The following is a 21939-nucleotide window of genomic DNA, read 5'->3' as shown; positions in this document are numbered from 1 at the left end:
AGTGCATAGTTTCTCATGTGATGTGGTTTTATGAGATGATTTTTAAAAGCCACGAGGAGGGAGGGAGATGTGGACATGAAGGAGCTCTGCGTATCAATCTTTTTCCTCCTCCGTTCCTTTTTTCTGTATTTCTTGTCCTGCTCTCTATCTCTCTCTCTCTCTCTCTTAGCAACCACCTCTTTCCCTCTCTCTCTGTTCAATTCTTCCCCCCTCTCTCTCCTCATCAGTTACACTTGCTCTCTTTTTCTCTCTCCCTTCTTCTGTCTCAGTTCATCTCTCTCTTTATCTCTACCTGTACCTCTCTCCCCCTCCATAGTTGGAGATGATGCAGAGGTCCTGGACAAACTCTCTCTCTCTCTCTCTCTCTCTCCATTCTCCTCATTTCCACACCCTCTCTCTCTCTCTCCATTCTCCTCATTTCCACACCCCCCCTCTCTCTCTCTCTCCATTCTCCTCATTTCCACACCCTCTCTCTCTCTCTCTCTCTCTCCATTCTCCTCATTTCCACACCCCCCTCTCTCTCTCTCTCTCTCCATTCTCCTCATTTCCACACCCTCTCTGTCTCTCCATCCACAGCTCCAGCTGGGTAAACAGAAAGGGGATATTGTGATCCTGCAGTCTGTCCATTTCCCTCTCTCCTCTCATCTGTCCATCTCTCTCCTTCTGTCATCTGTCCATCTCTCTCTCTCCTTCTCTCAGCTGTCCATCTCCCTCCCTCCTCTCATCTGTCCATCTCCCTCTCTCCTTCTCCCATCTGTCTCTCAAACCCACTCTCTCTCACTCTCTCTCTCTCCATCTCCTCATCTCTCTCTCTCCCTCTTTGTCTGCAGCAGCAGTAGCAGAAAAGTGAGATCTTTGGCACAGTGATCGTGCAGTCTCTCTCTCTCTCTCTCTCTCTCTCTCTCTCTCTTTCTCTCTCTCTCCCTCCTCATCACTCTCTCCTCTCTCTCGGTCCTCAGCTCCAGCTGGAGAAGCTGAAAAGTGAGATGTTTGGCATAGTGATCGTGCTCTCTTTCTCTCTCTCTCTCTCTCTCTCTCTCTCCCTCCCTCCTCATCGCCCTCTCTCTCTCTATATACTGTATATATATATCTCCTCATCCCCCTCTCCTCTCTCTCTCTCGGTGCTCAGCTCCAGCTGGAGAAGCTGAAGGGGGAGATCCTGGGCATCGTGATCGTGGAGTCGGGCTGGGGCTCCATCCTGCCCACGGTGATCCTGGCCAACATGATGAACGGCGGGCCGGCCGCGCGCTCCGGCAAGCTCAGCATCGGCGACCAGATCATGTCCATCAACAACACCAGCCTGGTGGGCCTGCCTCTCGCCACCTGCCAGGGCATCATCAAGGTAGCGCCACACACACCGGCAGGCACACGCACGCACACACACACACACGCACAGACGCACGCACGCACGCACGCACGCACGCACGCACGCACACACATGCACGCACGCACGCACGCACGCACACACACACACACACACACTCAAAATAATCATCAGTCTGGTAGGCAGGTGGGCATCAGCCCCTGCCAGGACATCAGGTACAGAAACACACACACACACACGCATGCACACACGCACACACACACACACACACACACACACACACACACACACACACACACACACACACACACACACACACACACACACACACACACATACACAGTGCTCATCATAAAGTTGACTAAAAAGAGGAATAAAAAATGGAAATGGATCTTAAGGCCTTAATTAAAAAACATGAGGGAAAATCTAACCTTCAAGGACACTTATTTTCTTTGTGAACGAATAATGTAGCGTAAACACATAAATATTCTTCCTTAAAATACAGGGGGCATAAGTGAGTACACCACTACAGTATGTTACATTTTTAAGTAAGGGATAATGTATAGAATGCCGGTCATTATCGGAAAATAATTCCCGACAGGATGAACAGAACCCTGACACGCAGCTTCATCCTGAAGGGAATTATTTTCCGATAATGACCGGCGTTCTATACATTATCGCGCTTATTATACGGCTACACACAGCTACACACGGTGTGTGTCCTGTAACTGTATGCTGTGTGTCCCCAGGGCCTGAAGAACCAGGTTCAGGTGAAGATGAACATCGTGAGCTGTCCCCCTGTGACCACCGTCCTCATCAAGAGACCTGACCTCAAGTACCAGCTGGGCTTCAGTGTGCAGAACGGCATAGTGAGTAACACACACACACACACACGCACACACATGCACACACACACACACACACACACACAAACACACACACACACACACACACACACACACACACACACACACACATACACACACACACACTTGTGACCTCACAACCCTGTGATGTCACAGCTCCAAACACCATCTATTACAACTCCCCCACTACATCATTAAAACGGCACAGGTGTGCACACAATAGCAGTTGATTTAAAGGTAGCGGTACACGAGGCCCCAGCCTTGGCGCGACTGGCTGGGGCACCTGCACCACACGCCGGCGACCCGGGTTCGATTCCGGGCCCGTGGTCCTTTCTGGATCCCACCCCAACTCTCTCTCTCCCACTCACTTCCTGTCCTACTCTATACTGTCCTGTCTGATTAAAGGTATAAAAGCCCCCCAAAAAATACTTTAAAAATCATTTAAAAAAAGGTACCGGTACACTATGCAAGATTTTCACCTTTACGAAGCCAATTTGATGGTAAAATAATTTACTTAAGAGAAACACCTAAACCTGCATGGTGCGCCTTTAATGGGGAGAGAAAGAAATACCTAAACCTGCATAGTGTTGCTTTAATGGGGAGAGAAAGAAATGTCTCTTTAATGAACTCGAGGAGTCAAAGACAGGCAGCGGCAGAGGGAGCATTTGGAGCAGAGCCGTCCCTTTGAAAAGAAGAGCACACTTCTCTGAAGAGCATTATGTTTTAGAGAATAAATTGGATTGTACAAGGACTGACTCAAACGGGAACATGGTTCTTTGATCTGTAAAGGACTGATCCATCCCTGGAATTTAATTGTTGTTTTTATGTGGGTGCAGACAATGCTAGCCATGGTATCTTTTTTTCTTGTGTGCGTGTTGGTGGGGGGGCGGGTGTATTGAGTGGGTGATAATTAGAAGTACTGACTTTGCAACAGATGTTTTGAAAGGCATCATATCACACTCTTTGCCCCCCCCTCCCCCCATTCCTCCCCAGATCTGCAGCCTGATGCGCGGAGGGATCGCTGAGCGAGGGGGGGTCCGCGTGGGCCATCGCATCATCGAGATCAACGGCCAGAGCGTAGTGGCCACGGCCCACGAGAAGATCGTCCAGGCGCTCTCCAACTCCGTGGGCGAGGTGAGGCCCTCCGACACACACACACACACACACACACACACACACGCAACTGGGATCAGCCAAAGTCTGGTCTCACACTGCCACCACACTGTTAGACTCTGTGCAGTTTTTTGCTGTCCGAGACCATCTACAGTACAATAAATCATCATCTATTCGCCGATCCTGATCCAGCCGTCAAGCTTTATTGACCATCTTCAATTCAGACATTAGAACTGAAACACAACGCAACCACTAGAGTCCAACAGCAGGCAGACTCCCATTCCGCGTGATGCTGACCTGTATCAGACAGGACACGGCCATTAGAGGTACGTCAGGGCTGTTTAAAGGGTTAGTCCTTGATCACACTTTTTGTCCAGTTCAACAGAATTCTTCTCGCATTCCTCAAACTTGCCTGACGAAAGTGTTCACCTTGAAAGAAAAGACAAAGAAATGGTGCTGCTGATTCAGGATCAGTGAAGGGCAGGGTTATGTGTTGTCTGCTGAAGAGCAGTCCTTCAGGATCAGTGAAGGGCAGGGTTATGTGTTGCCTGCTGATTCAGGATCAGTGAAGGGCAGGGTTATGTGTTGCCAGCTGAAGAGCAGTCCTTCAAGATCAGTGAAGGGCAGGGTTATGTGTTGCCTGATCAGTGAAGGGCAGGGTTATGTGCTGACTGCTGAAGAGCAGTCCTTCAGGATCAGTGAAGGGCAGGGTTATGTGTTGCCTGCTGCTTCAGGATCAGTGAAGGGCAGGGTTATGTGTTGCTAGCTGAAGAGCAGTCTCTCAGGATCAGTGAAGGGCAGGGTTATCTGTTGCCTGCTGCTTCAGGATCAGGGAAGGGCAGGGTTATGTATTGCCTGCTGATTCAGGATCAGTGAAGGGCAGGGTTATGTGCTGCCTGCCGAACAGCAGTCTTTCAGCAGCATCAAGAGACTACCTTGACAGATTCATCTGCCGTAGAGACTGTGAGGGTGATGAAAATATGCCTGCTCTAAGCTCCACAGAGAGTGGCTTTGAGAACAGAAGAAACATACAGTATCTGTGAGATTAACTACTGTTATCACCTCCGTCCTTACTTGCCCTCTTTGCTGATGTTTCCTCCATCCTGCTCTTGTTTCCTTACTTGGTCCCTTTTTTTAACCCCCTCTCTTGTTCCTTCCTAGCCTACTGTCCTAGTCTCCATAGCCTCCCTACTCTCCTGGCCCTCCTACTGTCCTTCCTACTGCCTTCTTGGCCTACTCTCCTGGCCTAGTCTCCTACCCTTCCTACTCTCCTGGCCTAGTCTCCTACCCTTCCTACTCTCCTGGCCTATTCTCCTGACTCCTACCCTGTTTACACTCTTAGCCTTCCAGGAATACCCCTCAGTCTACTCTCTTATCCTACTCTCCTTGCCTCATCAGCCTACTCTCCTAGCCACCCTAGCCTAGTCTCCTTGCCTCCTCAGCCTACTCTCCTAGCCACCCTAGCCTAGTCTCCTTGCCTCCTCAGCCTACTCTCCTAGCCACCCTAGCCTACTCTCCTAGCATTCCTAGCCTAATCTCCTGGCCTACCTATTTCATTTAAATCTGATCTCTCTCTGATATAATTCCAATACTTGCTCTCATTTCTTCTCTCCCTCTCTCTCTCTCTCCCTCTCGCTCTCCCTCTTTGTCTCTCTCTCTCTCCTTCTCTCCCTCTCTCTCTCTCTCTGCTGTTGCTTCCTCCTCCTCCTCAGATCCACATGAAGACGATGCCAGCCGCCATGTTCCGTCTCCTGACTGGTCAGGAGACTCCCATGTACATATGAAGCAGCACCACAGCGCCCCCGCGTGGTGGGGGGGGGTGAGGAGGACAACAGGCCGCAGACCTGCGGGGCGTTTAACAGAGGCATCAGTACCCAGACATCAGCAGAGACGATGGACACACTCTTCACTCCCATCCCTCCATCCCTCTCTCTCTCTCTCTCTCTCTTCATCCCTCTCTCAATAGTCGTTCTTCATCCCCCAATCGCCAGTCGCTGTCTTGTCCACTCCTCCGGTCCTCCCGACCCTGGTGTGAGCCGCGAGCTTGACCCTTGACCCCCCTGCCTGTCCGTCTTGTGGATTCAGAGCGCTCCACTCCGCTCCGCTCAGCTCTGCTCTGCTTCACAGGATTCAGAGCAGGTCCCAAGATATAATGCCAATGTTATTTATTAGTTCCCTTGTTGTTTGTGGATTGTCATGTTTTTTGTCAGAAAGGAAGGGGGTGAGAGACATCACAGATTATTTTTATATGCTTATAAATATTTACATGTAAAACCTTACTGCATCTTACATCCAGTCATACCTTATAGCTCTGCTTTGTGTTTTGGAAAGAGACACATTCATAATTCTTGTTTGTTTGTCTTTTTAAAGAAAGATCCATGTGTTCATCTCAGCTGTATATATATATAGCCAGCCATATCACAACAAACTCACATACATGAAGAAGGGAGAGGCAGACTTTGCAACCCTCATCGTGGCTTCATGAAGGGCTATACTTTTGCATGTCCATATGCCGTGACTCCTGGAGGAACCAGCACAAGCACAGGTGATCAGTTAGCATCCGTTAGCGGTGCAGCCATCAGCAACCCCATGGTTAGCTTAGCTTAAGCATCGTGTGACTCATGCAGTGGCCATCATGGCTATTAAACACTACAGTACACTACACTGTTATCTGCTCTTCAACAAGTTACCACAGCCTGGTTATTAGTCCATGTAATGCATCATTTAACACACAATCTGTCAATGGAAAAACAAAGATAAAGCCAGTTCTTTGGTAGAACCCCTTAACAACTTCTACATAGAACTGTGATGTATGTAGGGGTTCTTTTGTAGAATTTCTTTTTAGCCATCAAGATGACAGGTTCCAGCTTCAAAAGTTCTAAGTGTAAGCTTGAAGTAGAACCTCAAATAAAAGTTATTTTCTTGTCGTCATAATGGAACTGGCATCCGACACATGCACTTGCGTTGGGTCATCATCAGCTTTATTTGTTGTGTTAAGAATTCTACTTGTGTGTGGGCGAGCCGAGGGGCCTGCTATTCCGAGGGCCTACTCAAAGCCATGTAAATATCACCGCTGAGTCTCCTCATGAACTTATCATTTCTAATTCAGTACGATCGCTCATCCTTGATCTGGTGTACAGAACTCTACAGAATGTGTTCCCAAAAGGGCCGCCGTGTTCCATTCCCGAAGCTCTGCTCCTTTACTTTGGGCATTACAAGTGGGACAGATGTGGCTCCTCTGTCATCGTTTTGCAGGAATCACAAGCCGTGTGTACGATATGCGCAGCGCAACATCTTTTACGCGCCATATGTGTACACACACCAGACTGCTCCTGGCATATTGTAATACCATAAAACACCAGACAGCTCCTGGGATATTGTAATAACATTTAAAAAACAAATGTCTAAAATGTTACCATATGTACTGTACATTTAATTTCTTTTAAAAACAAAACAAACAAGAAATAACAAGAAAAACAAAAAAAACAATGGAACATCAAATGTGTAACTGCAAAGTTTATTTTTTATGTGTGCAATGTCGGTTCTCGTGCGTGTGTGTGTGTATGAGTGTGTGCGACCAGGCGAGTCCATGGTGAATGTAACTGTGTTGTTTAAGGAAAAGGATGTTTTGTTTTTTTGTTTCTTTGGACACCTTAAGCAGTATTGGAATGTCTGTACATAAAAAGTCAAGTCTCATCTGGTGTCGTGTGCTCATCCATCCCTATTCCACGGTTAGTCTCGGAGAACATCCTCATCACTCAACGGACGTTTGGATGGACGTTTGGCAATATGGGTTCCACACTGTGATGGCGAGCCTTACAGGAGCGTTAATGCTTTTTAAAACACTGCAAAATGTCTTATATGAAGATGTAAACTCTGAAAACTAACGATACATTATCATTACTAGCTGTCTGCATGTGAGTTTAAAGATATCATTATGTCAAAAATAACAAATAAAATGTAAAATAACATAACTGGCGTGATCTCGTTTCTCATGGAGATGGAGGAGATATGCGGCTACGCTGCGCTACACTTTTAATGAGCACCTTGCCTTTCAGTGGCCACTCTGAGCACTTTTTAAAAAGTAAAGTATCTCAACCTTTAGAACTTCAGAAAGGCATTGGCATTGTCCCAAGAGCAGACCAAAATCCGTAGAAAGCTGCAATATATCATTGGGCTTTTTTGTTATTATTATTTGATACATATATCCAAGAAACAGACACTGTACAGTCTAAAGACCCAGCAGTTATTGTGACCAAAAATTAAGCCTATGGAGATTTGGAATGAGTCTCTGTTTGAAGTGAGCTAGCTCCACCTAGTGGTCACAATGCAGAGGTACAGCAAATGAGGACATACCTCAGAATCAGATGAAACATTGGGGCGACTTGGATCAACTCTAGAAAGCCACTGGCGTACTTGCTGTCTTCAGGACCCATCCACCCACCTATCTATCTATCTATCTATCTATCTGTTCATGTCCAAGACATTCTTGCTTGACTTAAGTCAGTTGACTGGCAAACCGTATTTTGTTATCGGGCCATGAAGACCTCATTCCCTGACCTCATTCCCTAGTCCCAGCATTACACACCCAGTTTAACAGGAGACAGGGCAACTAATAATGAGAGACTGTGATTAGTGATTAGTGATTAGTGATTAATGGATGAATTTACCCATTTGGAAATGACCATGGAGATGAAGGGTGAGGGGGGACAGTTTAATTGACTTGCGATTTTCTGTTACACGATCACACAAATATCAAAAACGCTTTTCTCTGAAGTATACTTATTCAACAGAGATCAAAGGCAGTGATACACTATTCACAGATCATTGCTGTTTTATGGCTTGAAATGATTGTTATAAAAAAAAATGAATTTCTAAGAGAACCGACTGGTAATACTAAACTCAATCACCCACATTTTTGGGGGGACAACAGTGGTCACATGAGAGACTGTGCAACTGCATTAAAAACCTCCCCCTTTTGATATCACATATTACAATCTAAATCAAATGATAATTGCTTGAGCTCAACACTAAGTTCTTCAGCAGTGTTTCAAACAGTGTAACACTGATCTCGTTGCTGTATTAGACATTTGCTTTCTGATTCTTCACAATCACAATATGACTAGTGATGGCTGCTTATATGACCCCACAGGCCTGTCTGTGGGGCGTACGCGGTCTGGACGTGGATGGACTGCAGAGTGGACTGCAGAGTTCTCGTCAGGTGGGGGGTGGGGGGTGGGGGGGGTGGGGGGGGGGTCAGAGGGCAGAGGGCAGAGAGCAGAGGTCGTTTCCAGGTGAGGGGGTGTCCTCATGGGTGGTTCCCAGGTGAGGGGTGTCCTCGGGGAGGTTCAGGGGTTCTGGTCGTGCGGGTCGCACTTGAGCATGACCTTGACGCCGAGGCCCTGGCGCGTGGTCTCGAACGCCTGCATGGCCTCCTCCAGAGGGAACCGGTGCGTCACCAGCGGAGCCACGTTCACCTTCTTACTCGCCAGCATCGCTATCGCCATGGGCCACCTGGGGGGGGGGGGGGGAGTTGATGAGCTGTCAGTGTACTTTGTTCATTCCCCCCTGTTAAAGTCATTCCATTTCTTAGCAGCATCTTTTTAAAATTGGCAGGTAAAGGAGCTTCTTGCTGAGAATATACCTCTAAAGTGATCACCTGTCAGAATGTGGGGTAATGGAGTGGTAATAACAGTTACTGCAGTGTTAGTGAAGGGTAAGGGGATAAAGGGGGTGGGGTAATGGAGTGTTAGGAGAGGGTAGGGGGGTAATAGGGTGTTAGTAGAGGGTAAAGGGGTAACAGGGTGTTAGTCAAGGTAATGGGGTAACAGGGTGTTAGTAGAGGGTAAAGGGGTGGAGTATCAGGGTGTTAGTAGAGGGTAATGGGGTGGAGTATCAGGGTGTTAGTAGAGGGTAAGGGGGTAATAGGGTGTTAGTAGAGGGTAATGGGGGGTAACAGGGTGTTAGTAGAGGGTAAAGGGGTGGAGTAACAGGGTGTTAGTAGAGGGTAAGGGGTGGAGTATCAGGGTGTTAGTAGAGGGTAACAGGGTAACAGGGTGTTAGTAGAGGGTAAGGGGGTAACAGGGTGTTAGTAGAGGGTAAGGAGGGTAACAGGGTGTTAGTAGAGGGTAAGGGGGTAACAGGGTGTTCATAAAGGGTAAGTGGGTGGCTGCTTACGTGTTGCAGTAGCGGAACACCCCTCTGATGTCCACCTCTTTAACGGCGGCGCTGAGGAGGGGCACTGTGGTCATCTCCGCCCCCATCCCCACCAGCACCACCACCCCCCCGGGACCCGTGGCCTAGGACACAACACACACACACACACACACACCACGCACGCACGCACACACACACACCACACACACCACACGCACGCACGCGCGCGCGCACACACACACACACACACACACACACACACACACACACACCACACCACACGCACACACACACACACACACACACACACACACACACACACACACACACACACACACACACACACACACACACACACACACACACACACACACACACACACACACACACACACACACACCACACACAAACATGCGCACACATACACAGGTGGCCTGGTGAGTTTTATCTATTTATTTCACCACTGACTTATTTATATCTCCTCACAATCCACAGAGAGGTTTACTCAACGTAGACACTGCTCAGCTACGCACCAAATGGCCACTGCTACATAGTCATCAGCATCATGGGCTCAGACTCACGTACATACTGCATACTGTAGCTACGCACCAAATGGCCACTGCTACATAGTCATCAGCATCATGGGCTCAGACTCACGTACATACTGCATACTGTAGCTACGCACCAAATGGCCACCGCTACATAGTCATCAGCATCATGGGCTCAGACTCACGTACATACTGCATACTGTAGCTACGCACCAAATGGCCACCGCTACATAGTCATCAGCATCATGGGGATCAGACTCACGTAGATGGCGGTCTGCACGCTGCTCTGGACGCCCGTGCACTCGATGGTGGCGTGGGGCTGTGCCCCCAGGAGCCCCTCCACCTTCTGGGCCAGCTGCTCCGGCGTATCCTCCCGCTTCACCTCCAGGGGGCAGTCCGCCCCCAGCTCCTTCGCCATCTTCAAACGCTCCGCCGAGAGGTCTGACCACACAAACAGGGCGCATCAGGAGCGAGTCGTAAGCACCGCATATCGGGTAGCGTACAGTATATCCTCCATGACAGTAATCACAGTGCTATTGTAACAGTGTGCAACTGTATTCCTCTATTATTTGTAATTACACAAAGATTGTTTTATTTTGACACGCCGAATACTGCATGTACATAGTCTTTTTCTTCTTCTTCTGGGTATCTACAGTAGCAAATTCACTGGAATCTTAGTCATTTCCGAGTAAAAATGTAATTACCATAATTTCCCAACTATTAGTCACGGCTTCTACATTGATTTTGCAACATTTCTTCAGCTCTGAGGTTAATACACAGGGGCAGTTAATATGGTATTACTATTAGTATGGTTTTGTTTCTTTTAACTGACATGAAACACAGTCCTGCGGCTTATACAAAATGCTGCTAATACACAGGAAATTACTGTATACTTTTTTTTAACGTAACTACCTGTACTTTAAACTGCTGTATTGGAGTTTCATTTTTTTGCCTCTCAAAACTCTATGCCAATGTGTCTTGTGGCTTATCTAAGATGACACATCATTATCACAAAAAAAAAAAAAACATGGATATATTACCATGGAAATATAGTGATGTATAGTAATAGATTGAAAAATATCTCTCTGCTGAACACACAGATACAAAGTGATGTTGGTGTCATGGCTGTTATCAGAAGCAGAGTAATAGGATTGCTAGAAAAAAGCACACTCCCTTGATGTTACTCAAGCACGTTACCAACAGGCTGTTGTAAGTTACAGTTAAAGTTGCAGCTAAAGCTGTTGCTCCACTCACCGCTGATGACGACCTGAGAGGCTCCCATGGCTTTAGCCACCAGCAGAGTCACCAGCCCAATGGTGCCTGGGCAGGAGGCCGGGGGACACAAACAACACAAACACAAACACAAACAGCACTCATTAGTGCATTTACTGTACTTACTCCAATCTACCTTTTCACATTGTCCTAGAGCTGTTGTGAGAATTGCTTTAAAAAGGTTACAATGCTTACCATGTTGTAAGTCGCTTTGGCTGAAAAGAGTCAGCCTAATGTGATGTAATGTAATGTAATTAGGTCTGGGGGTTAGATGGCCCACATTTTCCCGAAGAAAATGATGTCTGTTTATTTGTAAACAAATCTTGTGATTTAATGTAGTCCATGGGTTTGCAGCTTAGTTGCAGCTTGGTTTGCAGCTGAAGTTTGAACACACACACACACACACACACACATACACACACACACACTAGCACACGCATACACACACACACACACACACACACACACACACACACACACACACAAATGAGATGAACTGCAGGGGGAACAGAGATGTCATCCGGAGAAACTCACCACTTTTGGCCTGCGTCATGACTCCCTGTCTTGGTCCCCTCTAGTGTGTGTGTGTGTGTGTGTGAGGGCTTTATAATATCCACCAAAACGGACAAACTCACACTTGACCTGAATAGCTGACTATAGTAACAGAGGAAGGGCTTGTTCGATTATTAAGGGCCGTTCACACCAAGAGTGATCACTTTAATGATAGCGGCAAAAAAAGTACTGCTTTTTTTTGCTCCACACATAAACTATAACGATACCGACATGAAGAACAATCTAGTTGAGGATCACTTTAAAAGTGGTTTTGAGAACCATAAAAAGCTTAGAGTCAGTCAGAGTCCATTAAATTTGATCCATCAATTCATCAACAACACGGAGAGCGTTCTTTGTATAGTTCATCTTTATAGTCGTTATATTATCAATATCGTTATAGTTATCTTTACAGCTATCGTGCCTGTAGTAAGCAGCCCTGTGGAGGTCCTACCTGCCCTACAGATCGACTATCTTTATAGTCGTTATATCAATATCGTTATAGTTTTCTTTACAGCTATCGTGCCTGTAGTGAGCAGCCCTGTGGAGGTCCTACCTGCCCCACAGATCGACTATCTTTATAGTCGTTATATTATCAATATCGTTATAGTTATCTTTACAGCTATGGTGCCTGTAGTGAGCAGCCCTGTGGAGGTCCTACCTGCCCTACAGATCGACTATCTTTATAGTCGTTATATTATCAATATCGTTATAGTTATCTTTACAGCTATGGTGCCTGTAGTGAGCAGCCCTGTGGAGGTCCTACCTGCCCCACAGATGAGAACAGTGCTGCCCAGGGCCACTCCTGCTCGGCGACACGCGTGGATGCCCACGGACAGCGGCTCGATCAACGCTCCTTCCTCGAACGTTACGTTATCGGGCAATCTGCAGAGGAGGCCAACACTGATTAACACCATTCTCTATCATCAGCAAAACACAGCCCAGTCTAGTCTCAATGCTTCACTCCTAGGCTAGACTTTGGCATGGCACGGCTGAAGGTATTCTGGTTAGAGGACGGTGCAGGGACGGATTGAGGCACTTACTTGTAGCAGAAGTTGGCACTGTGTGTGTAGTATCTACAGAGGTTGCCATCGTCGGGGGGTGTGGCGCAGAAGAATATTGTCGGGGAGAGATTGTAGCGTCCTGATTTGAAGAACTCGTCCATTTCCCTGGGCACGCCAGGCTCCACTGAAACTCTGTCCCCTGAACGGAGGGAACAAACACACTCAATGCTCAGCTCTCCCAGCCTACATGTGTCCTTTATAAACACAACTATAGGAATGGGGTAGTATTTTGGGAATACTATAGAAGTGATATTAGACTATACTATAGAAACACTATAGCAGGTAAGCAGGGTATTACAGAGGTAGCCTATTACAGAACATCACAGAAGTAGAACTATAGAAATCATATGGCATGAGTTATATTATAGTGTAGTAATAAAAATGTGGTATTTAGATAAGAATAAAAATGAGTATTTATTTTTGTAAGGGAATTTCACATCACAGTTAACCCTCTCATACTCTAATATCTCTGTAGATCACTCCGTTACTTACCTGGTTTGAGGTGAGTGACGGCCGAACCCACCTTGACGACCCGGCCGGACGCCTCGTGCCCGAGAACCATGGGCTTCTTCACCACAAAGTCTCCGATTCGTCCGTTCCGCCAGTAGTGGACATCGGATCCGCAGATCCCCACCGAGTGCATCTGCAGTAATACCTCTGGACGGGTCAGAACCATGGTCAGAACGGAGACCAACCACACGTGAGTAATAGCAATTAAGACAGTGCAGTTAGGCTATAATCTCAATATACAGGGCTACGCAAATGTTTTAGACCTGTGGTTCTCAAACTTTTCACAATGAGTACCACCATGATGATGAGACATCAGAGAACTCTCCAAGTACCACCATTATGACCAGCATTAAAATATGGACATATCTTACATTGAACATACTGTTTTGTATTTTTTTTTTTCAAGAAAGATTAAAAACAAAAACAAACAAAATAGTTTACATTTAAAAATTATGATTATATGATCAATTACTATCAATAATGATTACATTATCTTCATGAAAAAAAAGAACAGTTTGAGAACCACTGTTAAAGACACTAAGCATTCAATTCTGTATGGTGAATGGTGTATGGTGAAAGTGCCAGGTGCAGTAAACCAAAAACTAACACACAAATCAAATCAATCTGCTGCAATGCATGCACCTCCTTCTCTGTCTTCAAACAGCAATACTTTAACTATAGGCTACAGAGTCTTGCATGTCTACATAGATTAAAGTGTTTTGGATACTTGCTTTGTTAAACTGCTTGGATAGCTTTGATAACATGGATTTAGACTGTTCCATTCTTTCTATCTCTCTTTATGTTGTGTGATTATGTGTACTATTATTATGATTGAGCATGTACTTATTGCAACTGAATCACTATGATTCAATTGCTTTTGCCTGCCTGAGTTCAGGGTTTGACAGTTTTCAATCTACATAGGGGTCTGTTACTTTGTAGTTTTCTTATGGTCTATCTATGATATGTCATAGCCTAAAGTGCCTTGCCCTTTTGCACAATAGGTTATTGTATCATAATTCATAATTCATAACGGCATGGTTCCAGCTCGGTGGACCAAATTAGTGCACCTACCATTAGGTCCTGGCTCAGGTATTGGTCGCTGTTCCTGCAAACAAAGTGCATTAAACTGCTTAGACAGAGACCACCATGGTTTGCATTGCATGCTAACATAACGTGCTAACTTACTTTAATGCACTTTGTCACATGACACATTCCATCATAAATTGCAATAAAAATGGCATATTTCGCAAATCAAAACCAGCGATTCACTGGCGCCAGTGTTCAGCGTTAACTTACCAGTCTCAGGTCGCCTTGGGAATGCACCACCACCGAAAGGTTGGTTTTATCCATTTTTACTCAATAGTAGTCAGGTCAGTTGTCTGAAAATGACAGCAACTCCGTCAGCTGAGTCTGCAAACTCGTGCACAAAAACACCCTCAGCAGCAGGACAAGTGAGCAAGTGTCCTCCCACATCGCACTCGGTCACTTCCTGCTTTTCCTGGCATGTGTTCACGAACATCAACGCTGCGCAGACAGTGATATCTGATTTCCAAACAAAGCGGATCGTGCATTATGGTATCTTCTACCTTAAATCAGACAGGTCTTATTACATGCTAATCTGGTAGGTGATAACCTCATTCGCACAAACGCCGACAATGATGAACGAAACATTGAATAATTTGTTTCAAACTACTCCGACCTGTGGACTTGGAACCCTCACCTTGGTTCGCATGTGTGACATGTGTGCACCATGCCAAAGTTTGCGAGGGAGGCGTTTTCCAAACGTCATATGACACTGGTTAAACTGGTTAAAGGGAAGCATGTGGTACAACACTTCAAGTGTTGTAAGTGTTGTTGGAAAACACTGAAAAGGGGTTATTGTCTCAATGTGACTGGTTAAATAAAGGATACAATACAAATAAATGAATAGCAGCAGTGGAAAGCAGCTGGAAAGTCACACAGTCTCATTTTGGAATGCACGGTCACATTGCTTATGTAATTCCATCACTGCATCATGCATTCCTTTGATGATTTCCTATTTGGGCCAGACAGGTACAGACAGGTAGAGGAGGGACGTGTGATACCAACCATAATCAGATACAGGTAGGTACTGTAAGTAAATATGTGTGATATAAACCTATCATTTTTATTAGTAGTAGTTTTAACAAATTGTTTTGTACATTTATAAAATGTGTGTGTGTGTGTGTGTGTGGGGGGGTGCTGGTGCTTCTGCCCCTACTCTTTGGTTATAACAAATAACCAATAAACTCATTAATTCATTCATCTTATGTGTTACAGTAAACCTACCCACTGCATTCAGCGGCTTTTGACAGAAGCGCTTGCTGAACCCAGTGTAAACGGTCTGGAGCTGACTTGGCACAATGTAGTGGTTGTTGACCTCATGTTGACATGTTTGGGGTGTAATATTAACTGACACTATAACTAGTCAAGTACAGCAGGCTATCATGAGGTGAGGGGATGTCTCTCTAACACTACCTCTTCTCCCAGTGAAACAACACGCTCATCACTGTTCAAACGGGTAAATAATAAACTAATTGTGAACTACAACTCCCCCCTAATATTAGACTACGGCAAGGAAGCCTTCACATGTATAGCTCTTATTGTAATAAACTGTCAACAACGCAGTAAAACAACATTAAAGACATGAGGACTGATAGAAAAAACAACCACTTTATTTAATACAACTAGGACATCTCCATATTTTGGTGGTTACAATATAATTGTATTCACATGACAAAACCAGGTGTCGGAACTCATTTATTTATTTAAGTTTAAAACATCTGAATCAGACCATGCTGAAAATAAACCGATCCAGTAATAACATATGCGTAGGAGATCGGTCATTACAACCACACCAAGTAGATATGCAGATAGGCTACAGTATGTGTACCAACTGCAGGTGCTAAAACCTTGTCCACAGCAGATTAGGTCAGAAAGCTCACACCTTGTCAGAGTGTGTGAGAGGCTCTCTAGGAGGAGGCAATGCTACTTCTTGGCCCTGTGTTGTGGCTGCCCCGCTGGGAGAGACTCTCTAGGAGGAGGCGATGCTACTTCTTGGCCCTGTCCTGTAGCTGCCCGGCTGTGAGAGGACATCTCTTGCGGCGCACGCTGACGGAGTAGCCCCCCTGACCAGGAAGGAAGTCATGCAGCTCCCCGTTGTACCTCTTCAGCTGGTCTAGCGCCACATATCCTGTCCGGGCACAAGACTTCCTGTCACAATCATCGTCCACTCAAGACTACATTTGTCAAGGGTGCATGGTACAGTGAAAAACAGCTACAAATCATGTTTTATTAGAGAGGGAAAAAAATAGGTTTAACTCTAGGTTTACATTAAGATGTTTTCAGATTTACATTACATCTGTATAGCTCACATTGAGGCATCTGTAAATATAAATATCTCTCTGTAATATCATAAGTCTTCCTTCTGATCTCTGAGTCTGACTCTAACATATAACACTAATATATGAATTAATACATATAACACTAATATATGAATTAATACTTAACAAGTGAAATGCTTATTCTGTATTATAATGGCTGTTTTCTTCCCGCGAGAGCTCTGCACCTGCGAGCGCACCTCACCTGAGACCATGTTGTTGACGGGGTAGTGCTGCACCTCACCTGAGACCATGTTGTTGACGGGGTAGTGCTGCACCTCACCTGAGACCATGTTGTTGCTGCACCTCACCTGAGACCATGTTGTTGCCGCACCTCACCTGAGACCATGTTGTTGACGGGGTAGTGCTGCACCTCACCTGAGACCATGTTGTTGCCGCACCTCACCTGAGACCATGTTGTTGACGGGGTAATGCCGCACCTCACCTGAGACCATGTTGTTGCTGCACCTCACCTGAGACCATGTTGTTGACGGGGTAATGCTGCACCTCACAGCACGCGGCGTCCTCCCGACCCGACGCCGTCAGCAGCTCATCCAGACTCGTGAGGACCTCGTCCACACTGCCCATGGAGGAAGCCACACACACACACACACACACACACACAAACACACACACACACACACACACAGACACAGACACAGACACACACACACACACACACACACACACACACACACACACACACACACACACACACACACACACACACACACACACTCTACTATGACGCTTATCCTTTAAACAGATGTGCTTTTCATCCTCAGTGACTAACAGCACGGAGGAGTCGTCCTTGTGCACACAGCTGCTCTATCCTGCTATTCCAGATATGTGGTTTAGAGACGATCCAGGGTCAATTCACTTAGTGTAAGTGGTACATGTCCAGAAGATAATGTTTTCTAAGATCATCAGTGATTTACTACTTACTTTAAGTTCACATACTGTAACCCTGTTTATCATTCAACCACATACTTGAGACTCCTGAATTGAGTTATATAATCAATAGTAATTCACTTATAATGCTTAATCAACTACTTGAAAAATCTCCTACAAGATCTACTACATGATCAAAATAACCAAAAAATAAACAAAAATAACAGAAGAACAATATTATCATGTTACAATGGCGACATCTAGTGGTAATGTCAGGTGATGACAACAACAGGAACAGCTGAGATTTTAACCTGTTGACTAAGGCACACACCTGCTTTCACCCCGTTGCTTAGAAGCTGCACTATCTCCATGGCCTCTTCTCTGACTCTGTAATTGACAAAGGGAACCAAGATAAACTATAAAACATTACATACCGACTGTCTGAATCTGGCAATGAATTCTGAGCATTGATTACGTCATAGCCTACTTACAATTACTCAATATTCAGATACTATAAAGATATTCACTGACAATAATATAGATAATATAACAATATAAACTGAGTTGTGAGGGTATGTAGTGATGATGCCGTTAGAGAGCAGTATTTCAACCAACCTCCTGCACCTCAGTCTCCTCTGTGAGGTCTTCTTGCTCCCATATGAATCTACCAATCTTTGCTTTGACCTCTGGGAATACACACACACACACACACACACACACACACACACACACACACACACACACACACACACACACACACACACACACACACGTACACACACACGTGCGTACACCCAAACGCATGGATTTGGGGAAATCAATATGCTTTGAACTAGGCTAACAACTGTCTAGGTTTTTTTCTTGAATATTTCAGATTTCAGTGCCTCAACAACAGGAGGCGGACATTCCCAGCCGGATTATTTGCAAAAGGTACGCTTCATTTATTGATATATTCATATATTATAGCTTTTTATTATTTTTTTTATGTTTTTTATTTGAGTGTTGTATTTTGAGAGCAAAGTTAACCAGAGTCAAATTCCTTGTTTGTTTACACAAACCTGGCCAATACAGCTGATTCTGATTCTGAATCTGAATCTGAATCTGAATCTGAATCATGAAACAGAGCGAAGAGAGCAGCGTGAAACTCTATACTGCACCTTGCTGCACAGGCACTGGTGGAAGGACATAGTGTCCGATGGGCACGGACTTCACACTCTGACGCACATCACACACAGTGATGAAAGAACTGTGGAAAACAGTCAGTTCACCTTCCAAATACTCTCTGCTCAAAAATATCCTACACACACATGCACTCACACGCACATACACACACACACACACACACACACACACACACACACACACACACACACACACACACACACACACACACACACACACACACAGGCACACACAAACACAAACACAAACACAAACACAAGTCAGCAAATACAAAGATGTAGACAGACAGACAGACAGACAGACAGACATACTGTAACAAGTCACTTTTCTGTGTCTTTTGCATTTGGGTGAAGATTACAAATGTCAGAAATGAATTGAAGGTTGTTCACCTGTGGGTGTCGGGGCAGGAGGCATCATCACTGAACAGGTAAGATGCTCTCCTCCAAGCAACAATATGCCCTCCTTCACGAACTGCAACACAGGCATGAATCAACTGGCATTATGCATAAGTAATGCCATTAGCTCAGTCTGCTTTGTTCATGTTCCCACGTCAACTGTCCAACAATCTTCTTCTTCTTTTTTAAGTAGGCCATTTGACCAACGGCTAATGCTACGTTAGCAAAAGTGTGACAGAGTTCTGAAAGCAGTGAGTAATTTTGTTTTATTTTGTAGGTTAGTAATAACATGAATGACTAGCACTGATGTTTTGGCTGTTGCTTATATATCTTTTTTTACACGATAACAATGGTTACATCTTTAATCTCCTGTCCTCAAAGCAAAACAATGTTTACACTTGTGAATATTTCCGAAATCTGAATACATGTGTTCAAACAGGAATTATGCTAGCTAAGCTAGCTAGCTATGGTACCCAACAGCCAATAAAACATGAATGTTAACGTTCACAACGGTCACGTCACATTATGTTGACTGTTGTTGAAGTTACTTACCCCAAACACTACGAATTCCTCTCTTGACACTATTGGAAAACCACGCTGTCTTGTTTCTAAACATAGTTGACACTGAACAAACTTCAAATTGTGTAAACTTGCACTAGGACACCTGCCATTAGGATAGAGCTAACAGTGCTTGCTAACGTTCGCTGACTAGCAGCTAGCTGACAAATAAACAAACTGATTCCCTAACTCAGCTCTCCATAAGTGAAAATAATCTTCAATCCTGCTGTCTTACCATGTAAGTAACTTATAACAATTCTAATATTGGAATAGACAATTGATTTAGGAAATATCCCAATGGGTTAATTTGATTAGCTACAGTAGGCTATGCCACTACTTGTTGTAATTGGATTGCTTTCCAATCTACAGCTGATAGTTGTGAGGGTAGTCTGTGCCAGGGTGCACACACACACACACACATCAGTGGGGGTCGACTCTGCGCAACACATCATACGGAATGGAAACAAAAGAGTCCCCCCTAATCCTATTGTTAGTCGGATAATTACACACAGCCATGTCCTGCCACAAATTAACTAGTCTACTGTCAATTTGATTAGACCTGCACATCTAAACAAAAATCACTAAGGCTTATGCCAATATGCTATTTTATAATATTGGCATTTTATCACAAAAAAGTGAGGATATGAGGATGTTATTGAAAGGATGGTGTAGGCTGTGTGTGTGTGCAAAACAATGCAGCCAGGCCTACTGTAAATCACAATCCACTTTGTTAAAGCCTACAATAACCATTTAGTCTTAATATACAGTAGCCTAAAATTGTGACCAATAGGCCACCTGGCTGTAGACTGCTGTGATGCTTTCTGGTTTTCTCACAGATGAGAAGTCCAAGTTTTGAAGACAGTGGTAACTTTGTCTTGTCCCCTCCACATATAGACTTATAATTGTTTTGCCAGATATGGAGTGGCAACATTGCTTTGTCTCAAGCTAATGCCTATACCCCTAGCCCTGTAGCGTATGCCTGGATCAAATACATTTATAGCATTTGTGTGTGTGTGTGTGTGTGTGTGTGTGTGTGTGTGTGTGTGTGTGTGTGTGTGTGTGTGTGTGTGTGTGTGTGTGTGTGTGTGTGTGTGTGTGTGTGTGTGTGTGTGTGTGTGTGTGTGTGTGTTTTATGTGTGTTCTGTAGTGGCCAGTCTGCAGAGGTCTAATCCTCTTACTGACCCTAAGCATCACTCCCAGCCAGCCCGCCAGCCGCACAGCCCATCCTGCCGTCCCCGTCCAGATTGGCCTCCCCACACCTCCCCAGCCTGACCACACTTCACAGCGGAGACCGGCTCGTTAGGCGGCAGAGTTACAGGGCATGGATGATCTCGTCCGCTTCATAGTCTTGTGCTCGTCTTCACTCTGACCAAATATATGAATGCCTTGTTTGGATACAGTCTGGACTATCATCTTGCTGAGAAATCAAGCACAAACAAACAAACAAGCACACAAGCAACCAAACGCAAAAATGTTTGTGAATGGGACCAGGAGGTGGCTTTCTAGGACCCAAGATAGCAGCACTCCAAAGCCATCTGGCAAGACCAAGAAAGCCAAAACCTGCAATGGCAGCAACAACAGCGTCAGCAGCAGCAGCGGTGGCGGCGGCGGCGGCAGCAACAAGAGCAGGAAGTGGCCCGCCAAGACCCTGAAACAGCACCGGAGGCGTCTCGTCAGGGAGCTGGACGTCAACAAAGTGCTGCCACACCTGGTCTACCACAGGGTCTTCTCCCTGGGCGAGTACAAGGAGATCCTGGGGCATCAGAGCAGCCAGAAGCAGGCTGAGGTCTTCCTGGACCAACTGTCCTCAAAAGGACCCACAGGGTTTGGTGCATTTTGCTCTGTGCTGGAGGAAGTCAACCCTCACCTACTAACTTGCCTGCTGCTGGACCATGAAGGTAAACGTCCACAAGTACAGTCATACGTTAGAGATTTTTATTGTCTTCAGTGCTACATTTATTCATATTTGTTTAATACACAACATGCTCAGTGTAGCCTATAGATGGAGTGGTGTGATACAGTCAAAACACTTCAGATTTGTTTATGTAAAAGAAGCCAATTTAATGGGCGAGTTGCGAAACAAAGAAATGTTTCCAGTGATCGACATACAAAT

General features: G+C 45.3%; 3 protein-coding genes across 4 annotated transcripts in view; 1 reads left to right on the top strand and 2 right to left on the bottom strand.

Moving 5' to 3' along the window:
- The window catches only part of apba2b (amyloid beta (A4) precursor protein-binding, family A, member 2b), a 38951-nt gene extending 31678 nt beyond the window's left edge, over positions 1-7273 (top strand). Inside the window, exons 8-11 of the mRNA XM_062525257.1 lie at positions 1130-1342; positions 2074-2193; positions 3184-3324; positions 5016-7273. Of these exons, the coding sequence (XP_062381241.1) occupies positions 1130-1342; positions 2074-2193; positions 3184-3324; positions 5016-5087 (546 nt within the window). The 3' untranslated portion in view covers positions 5088-7273. The remainder of the gene's footprint in view (positions 1-1129; positions 1343-2073; positions 2194-3183; positions 3325-5015) is intronic.
- Positions 7274-8003: 730 nt separating this feature from the next.
- Positions 8004-14895, bottom strand: sord (sorbitol dehydrogenase). The gene is made up of 9 exons (XM_062525258.1): positions 14699-14895; positions 14474-14507; positions 13385-13549; positions 12872-13031; positions 12595-12713; positions 11262-11327; positions 10270-10448; positions 9481-9602; positions 8004-8817 (listed from the first exon to the last, which is right to left on the bottom strand). Exons 1-9 carry the CDS (start codon positions 14750-14752, stop codon positions 8652-8654), a joined length of 1065 nt encoding a protein of 354 aa, XP_062381242.1. The 5' UTR covers positions 14753-14895; the 3' UTR covers positions 8004-8651.
- A 1262-nt stretch (positions 14896-16157) lies between these two features.
- On the bottom strand, positions 16158-20203 carry terb2 (telomere repeat binding bouquet formation protein 2). 2 transcript variants are annotated; one of them, XM_062525074.1, is made up of 8 exons: positions 19821-20203; positions 19263-19344; positions 18849-18988; positions 18307-18377; positions 18023-18078; positions 17313-17380; positions 17006-17044; positions 16158-16613 (listed from the first exon to the last, which is right to left on the bottom strand). In XM_062525074.1, exons 1-8 carry the CDS (start codon positions 19882-19884, stop codon positions 16471-16473), a joined length of 663 nt encoding a protein of 220 aa, XP_062381058.1. In that variant the 5' UTR covers positions 19885-20203; the 3' UTR covers positions 16158-16470. The 2 variants fall into 2 exon arrangements, with proteins under 2 accessions (XP_062381058.1, XP_062381057.1); XM_062525073.1 differs by lacking the exon at positions 17006-17044 and having other exon boundaries at positions 17274-17380.
- Between the last annotated feature and the right edge of the window lie 1736 nt (positions 20204-21939).

The sequence above is a fragment of the Sardina pilchardus genome, chromosome 21 (assembly GCF_963854185.1).
Source record: "Sardina pilchardus chromosome 21, fSarPil1.1, whole genome shotgun sequence".
NCBI classification, from domain to species: Eukaryota; Metazoa; Chordata; class Actinopteri; order Clupeiformes; family Clupeidae; genus Sardina; species Sardina pilchardus.
This window is presented reverse-complemented; position numbering and strand designations above follow the sequence as displayed.

What these genes read in the sequence shown, in the direction of transcription:
- sord (XM_062525258.1), bottom strand. Translation starts at nt 14,752, where the DNA reads ATGGATAAAACCAACCTTTCGGTGGTGGTGCATTCCCAAGGCGACCTG. An exon ending in CCCAAGGCGACCTGAGACTG is followed by an intron (nt 14,508 to 14,698) that starts GTAAGTTAACGC and finishes CTTTGTTTGCAG; the next exon opens with GAACAGCGACCAATACCTGA. An exon ending in GTGTTCCGCTACTGCAACAC is followed by an intron (nt 8,818 to 9,480) that starts GTAAGCAGCCAC and finishes CCCCCCCCCCAG; the next exon opens with GTGGCCCATGGCGATAGCGA.
- terb2 (XM_062525073.1), bottom strand. Translation starts at nt 19,884, where the DNA reads ATGTTTAGAAACAAGACAGCGTGGTTTTCCAATAGTGTCAAGAGAGGA. An exon ending in AGGAATTCGTAGTGTTTGGG is followed by an intron (nt 19,345 to 19,820) that starts GTAAGTAACTTC and finishes CCTGTGTTGCAG; the next exon opens with TTCGTGAAGGAGGGCATATT. An exon ending in AGGAGACTGAGGTGCAGGAG is followed by an intron (nt 18,079 to 18,306) that starts GTTGGTTGAAAT and finishes TGTCAATTACAG; the next exon opens with AGTCAGAGAAGAGGCCATGG.